Source organism: Orycteropus afer, unplaced genomic scaffold (assembly GCF_000298275.1).
Source record: "Orycteropus afer afer isolate SDZICR_OR568_19922 unplaced genomic scaffold, OryAfe1.0 scaffold00777, whole genome shotgun sequence".
In the NCBI taxonomy this organism is placed as follows: domain Eukaryota; kingdom Metazoa; phylum Chordata; class Mammalia; order Tubulidentata; family Orycteropodidae; genus Orycteropus; species Orycteropus afer.
Window position 1 is genome coordinate 888,867 of NW_006922364.1, and position 6,763 is coordinate 895,629.

General features: G+C 38.0%; 1 protein-coding gene across 1 annotated transcript in view; it reads right to left on the reverse strand.

Moving 5' to 3' along the window:
* Window positions 1–6,057, reverse strand: part of LOC103211707 (sec1 family domain-containing protein 2-like) — a gene marked incomplete at its 5' end in the record, with an annotated part of 652,747 nt that extends 646,690 nt beyond the window's left edge. The window contains one exon of the mRNA XM_007957691.2: window positions 5,882–6,057. Coding sequence (XP_007955882.1) covers window positions 5,882–6,057 — 176 coding nt within the window. The remainder of the gene's footprint in view (window positions 1–5,881) is intronic.
* Between the last annotated feature and the right edge of the window lie 706 nt (window positions 6,058–6,763).

The following is a 6,763-nucleotide window of genomic DNA, read 5'->3' on the forward strand; positions in this document are numbered from 1 at the left end:
AAGAAGGATACTTAGGAGCTCTGGTAGCATAGTGCCTAAGGCACCTAACTGCTAACCAGAAGGCTGGGGTTCAAACCCACCAGCCACTCCTTGGAAGGAAGGGTGGGCAATCTACTTCCGTAGTGATACTGCCTCGGAAACCCAAGGAGGGGTTGCTATAAGTCAGGGCCAACTAGATGGCACATAACAACAACAACAACAACGTACTATACTTACATTTGAACTATGGTGTTGGTAAGGAATGTTGACTATACCATGGATTGTTAGAAGAACAAATGACTCTTAGATAAAATACAACTTAGAATACTCCTTAAGAACAGGATGATAAGACTTACTTGGGACATGTCATTAAGAAAGATCAATTACTAGAAAGGACATCATGGTTGGTAGAGTAGAGGTTCAGCAAAAACAGGGAAAACTCTCAATGAGATTTATTGACACAATAGCCAAAACAATGGACTGTAAGACACCAACAATCATAAACATGGCACAGGACTAGCCAATGTTTGCTTCTGTTATACATAAAGTCACCATGAGTGAGAGCTAATTTGACAGCAACTAACAACTAACATTTGTTGTTAGTTGCTGTCAAGTTGATTCTGACTCATGGTGACCCTTTTGTGCCAAGTTAAACTGCTCCATAGGGTTTTCATGGCTGCAACGTTTCAGAAGTAGATCGTCAGGCCTGTCTTCCACGGTGCTTCTCTCTTCCAAGCTTAGGTTTGAACCACCCATCTTTTGGCCAGTAGTCAAGTGCTTAACTGTTTGACTACCAATATACTATATATAAGGAGCTCTAATGATGTAGTGGCTAAGGCACTTGGCTATTAACCAGAAGGTTGCTGGTTCAAACCTGCCAGCCACTCTGGGAGAAAGATGAAGCAATCTAGTTCCATAAAGATTAACAGCCTTGGAAATGCAGTGGGGGTGGCTATAAGTTGGAATTGACTCAATGGCAGTGGGTTTGGTTATTGGATACTGTGTATATTATACTACATTTTACTTAGTAATGTACACATACAATCTCATTCAATACCAACAATAACACTATGTGGTAGATACTTTATTCTTATTTAGTTGAGGAAACCCAATCACACTTCCTTACTATATTACAAAAAAAAAAAAAAGGAATTTTTCATATACTACCACTAAATTGGGAGCTCTGGTGGCATGGTAGCATGGTGGCGTAGTGCCGAAGGCATTTGACTGCTAACCAGAATGCTGGTGGTTCAAAGCACCAGTGGTAGATTAGGCAATCTACTTCCATAGTGCTGCTGCCTCAGAAAACCAAGAGGGGATCACTAAGAGTACGATCTGACTTGATGGTAGTGAGGGGTTTTATTTTTCCTTTTTTTTTTTGGTACCACACTACTTAATTTAGTGGTACCAAAAAAAAAAAAAAAAAAACAACCTCACTGCCATCAAGTCAGATCCTACTCTTAGTGACCCCCACTTTGGGTTTCCAAGGCAGCAGCACTATGGAAGTATACTGACCAATCTACCATGGGGGAGCTCTGGTAGCGTAGTGCCTAAGGCACTTGACTGCTAACCAGAAGGCTGGAGGTTCAAACCCACCAGCCACTCCTTGGAAGGAAGGTTGGGCAATCTACTTGTGTAGTGATACTGCCTCAGAAACCCAAGGAGGGATCGCTATGAGTCGGATCCTACTCGACAGCACATAACAACAACAACAAATTAAGTAAATTTGTACTTCGATTAAAAGAAAGCAAAGTTATGTTTACAAGCGAATAGATCTACTAATAGAATCATAAATGTATGAGTGTTCAAGGTTAAGCTTGTTCTTTTCTAAACTTTAAATTTGAGAAACAAACAGAATTATTTGGTAATTAGCACACATCCACTGAAAGCATAAAACATACTTGTGATATTGTACGTTAGGGATCAGGAAAGGAATACAAAGTTGTGAAGACTCTTCATTTATCTATTTATTTTTAATGTGCTCACTGATAATAAATATTAGATTTTCCCAAAAATACTCAAAACATAATTCTTTTGAAGACATAACACATTATCTCTCTAGTCTGAATTCTTAAATCTGTCATTTTTAGGAACATGAGTCAAACATAACTTTTATGAATAGTACTCAAATCTGCTACTAACTAGTCATTAAATGAACACCAAAACCACTAGGCCAGGAGATGGCAGTAAGTAAAAGAAATAAACTTGTTTTTAATTGGAGTGGATTTCCAAGTCCAATTTCTTTTTCTTATCCAAGGTTGTCCATAATGTTACTTGGGCCATAAAGTCAACATTGAGGTTTCAGTGATGGAGGCCTGGTAGAGAGTGGTAGGAACAGTCTCTAAAGAAATAAACAATTTTCAATGCTGGCTGAGATTTGTATCTTGGTGGCTCGCAAGCCCTTTGGGCAAAGCTACCAGTTGTCCTCATGCTCAAAATAGACTCAAATCCCTGCTTTTAAACCAATGGCTTTAAAGGGGACAGCTGACCACATATTATGATTTATTATACTAATGGATGAGTATATACCATATAAAATAAGCATGTTCATAAACAAAGAGCAATTACGAAAGCCAGTTTGTAAGCTTGCCTGTGCTAAAACACTAACTTGTGAGGTGCAGAAATGACTGAGAACACAATGCTTGTCACGGTGATGTACAATTATGGTAAAAGTAGGGTTTTAGTATTTTAAATGCTCAGTTGTTTTTCCCAGTCTATTTATTCCTTTTCCACAAACTGCAAGAACCACACTGAGCACCATGGTCATGTCTCAGGAAGTCTAATGTGGAACAAGGGATTCCAGAAATTACTTGTAAGATAGTTTATAATCAATATTGTATCAAATTTCTTCAGAAATTTGTAAAAGTGAGTTTGGAAGGTTATTATCCTTGGGAGGAAACTACAGTATAGGATTGTTTCAAAACCCTGTTGTTAGATTTGGAACCTAGATGTTCACCTTAGAGGACATTCAGTGGCGGACAGCAGCAGGGTGAGAAGGTTGTCTATTCAGTAGGATAAAGAAGAGGTAGGGAGTTTGCAACAGCAGTCTAGACTAGGTTGTCAGAGTCCAATGGGGTGAACAATGTGTCTCTGGGAAAAGGTAATGGAAGCCCAGCACAGAATGTTAGAACTAAAACAGGATAAGGATGGATTCTGCACATAGGGAATGGGAGGGCCTAGGATAGAATGTGGGAGCTCTGGTGGCATAGTGGGTAAGGCATTCAGCTGCTAACTATAAGGTCGGTGGTTCAAACCCACAGCCACTCTACAGGAGAAAGATGAGGCAGTCTGCTTCCAATTCACTCCTTGGAAACCCTATGAGGCAGTTCTACTCTGTACTGTAGGGTAGCTATGAATTGGGATTGACTCAGTGGCATTGGGTTAGGATGGAATGTTAGAACTCAAAAGGAATGGTAAGCATCCACATGGAATATGGAGAGCAAATGCCCAGAACAGAGAATCAGAACCCGAGCAAAGAGAAAAGTGTGCACACAGAAATCAGGGCACAAGTGGTGTGAGAAGAGCATCTGGGGGACAGAAATTGTTAGACGAAAAGAGAGTAACAACAGCCTTGAATGAGCTTTCAGAACCAAAAAGAGTGAGAAAGCTACCCAGGTGAGGGTGAGGGAGCAGGAATATCCCAGTACAAAGTATCAAACTCTAAGCAGAATAAGGAGGGCATCTGTTGAGGGAAGGATTTAAACAGTGTACCATTGTGTGAAGTGAAAGACTATGTATGTGGGGTTGCCCATGGCCTGGAGCAGGAAGACAGGGCCAAGTGAGACATCCATGAAAGAGGTAGCAGCTGTAATACGAGGTTACTTACATATAAGGGAAATGATGAAATAATTAAACAAATTGAGTATAATAGGAAGTGGGTTTCTTACTTTCAGAGAAGTTACAGATATGGAAAAGGAGAAAACTAAAATGAACTGTGTGGTACTGAATTGGAATTATGACATCAATATTGACTCATGATTTTTAACAAATAGATAAATAGATACATGTAGAAAATAGAAATAAATATATAAACTATGTATATGTATCTAGGAGTTCTGGTGGCGTAGTGCCTAAGGTATTTGACTGATAACCAGAAGGCTGGTGGTTCAAACCTACAAGTGACTCCTCGGAAGGAAGACTGAACAACGTACTTCTGTAGAGATACTGCCTCAGAAACCCAAGAAGGGTCACTGTAAGTCAGGACCAACTCAATGGCAGTGAGTTTAGTTTTATATATGTATGTGTGTATGCATATGCATGCATATATTCCCTAGCTCTGTCCACTAGGACAACCTAGGATCAGTTACAACCCAACAGCAATGCACAAAACTACCATCCAGTTCTTGGTATTTAAACACTTCATCATAACAGGAGTCAAGGCTCTTTGGAGAAAAGGCTGATTCTAGGGATGGAGCAAAAAAGAGAAAAGGACAAGATAAGACTTCAAACCTTACTGTCACAGAAAATAAGTAAATACTGAAAAAATGATAGGACATGTTGAAAGGACAGAGAGGGCCCTTCAAAGGGGAACACAGTGGCCAAAATAAGACAATTTGAACATTAAAATAATGATAGTAACAGATTACTACTTCTTAAAATAAAGTACAATCTGTACATCCATACTGATATAAATTTTAAAAAGAGAAAACTATCCCACAAAACAGAAGAGTAATTTAAAAATATAAGAAGGAATAAAGGAATTAGTAAGTAGCCACTTGACAATCATCATCATGAAACTTAACTTGGAAAGATACATTAATGGTTGTTAAAATTAATGGATGAAAATTTAATAAGGGAGAGCATATTTACATAATCTGAAAATATCTTAACCATATTTATTCAATTTGTATGCTGAACAAATAAACCAAGAATTTGGAGTATATATAGAAGAACACAGCATCAGAATTGGAGGAAGACTCATTAACAATCTGAGATATACAGATGATACAATGTCACTTGCTGAAAGTAAAGAGAACTTGAAGCTTTTACTGATGAAGATGAAAAAACAGCCCTCAGTATGGATTACACCTAATATTAAGAAAACAAAAATACTCACAACTAGACAAGTAAGTAACATCATGACAAACAGAGAAAAGAACAAAGTTGTGAAGGATTTCATTTCACTTGGATCCACAATCAACGCCCCTGGAAGCAGTAGTCAAGAAATCAAATGAAAGACAAATTTGCTGCAAAAAACTTCTTTAAAGTATTGAAAAACAAAGATGTTACTTTGAGGACCAAAGTGCACCAGATTCTAGACAGGACATTTTCAGTCACCTCATGTGCATGCGAAAGCAAGACAACAAATAAGGAAGACCAAAGGAAAACCGATGCTTTTGAATTGTGGTGATGGCGAAGAATATTTAATATACCATGGATCGCCAGAAGAACAAACAAATCTTTCTTGGAAGTACAGCCAGAATCCTCCTCAGAATAGAGGACAGTGAAACTTTGTTTCATGTCTTTGGACTTGTTTTCAGGAGGGATCAGTCCCTGGAGAAGGACATCGGGCTTGGTAAAGCAGAGGGTCAGTAAAAAAGAGGAAGACACTCGGTGAGATGGATGGACACAGTAGCAGTAACAATGGCTCAAGCATAGCAGTGACTGTGAGGATGGCACAGGACCAGATAGGGTTTAGTTCTGTTGTACATAATGCCACATGAGTCAGAACTGACTTGAAAACACTTAACAATAATACTTCAAAAGAAAGCATTTTTTTTTTTTTTTACACAGTATGGAAAGAGTCTTCCAGTTGAGTTTTAATTTGGGATATTCAGAAAATATGGCTCAGAAAACATGTCACCAATATGATTTATTACTAAATACAATAAATATCCAAGTTTTTCCATGGAAGTGAAAATTTTAATTATTAATATCCCAAGAATCCCACAGTGCAACATACCTGGAGAAGGAGCCTCTCAAAAGCCAGAAAATTGTCCCATTTGGTAGTCTGCAGGTGTTTCAGAGTTTGAACTGTAGCCAGCCCAAGTTGTAGGAGACCACAGTGATTCATTAGAGCTTTGTGGTTGTTCTTGAAGAGCTGAATATAGGATGTGAGCTGCCCTGGTGTGACTCTCCCTGGAAAAAACATAACAATTTATCATTGCACTCTCTTCTGAGACTAGTGAAAACAATGAGAAGGATGTCATTAATAACACCATTGCTTTACATTTGAACAGAACTTCAGACTTGACTCTCCTCACTGTTGCGAATCTTATAACACTCTGGTAAGAAACACAAAATTAATACTATACTCTGCATTTTGCAAGTAAAGAAATAGATGTTAAGTGACCTAATCAAAGCTATATTCTAAGAGAATTCATTTTGTTGTTGTTATTTGCTTTCTTTTTTTAAAAAAATAATTCTGCAATACTCTGTAAATAAGTTTTCAAATAAAGTTAGTTATAAACTAATATTTGTTGAGCTCAATATAGAGTATATTTCTTTAACACAAGATATAGCAATCTAAGGTAAGCACCTAAAGAAAAAGAGCAGTAGGAATAATAAATAGCAAGTTGAGTCTCATTCACCATGTTTCCTGGAACACTTTGTAAAGTGCAGTTCAATCCTGACTCTCAAACCAGCAAGCTAACAATTTGCTTGTTCAAACACTAATAGAAAAGAGCCTCTTTTATTTTTGTTTAAGTCAAATTCATTAAGGCATGATTTACAGGGAAACCGGCAAGATGGTAGACTAGGCAGAAAGACTGCACAGACCCTCATCAACAAAGAAAAGGCAAACCAATTAACACAGACACAGGAGATAATCCTGGAACCCTGAGCC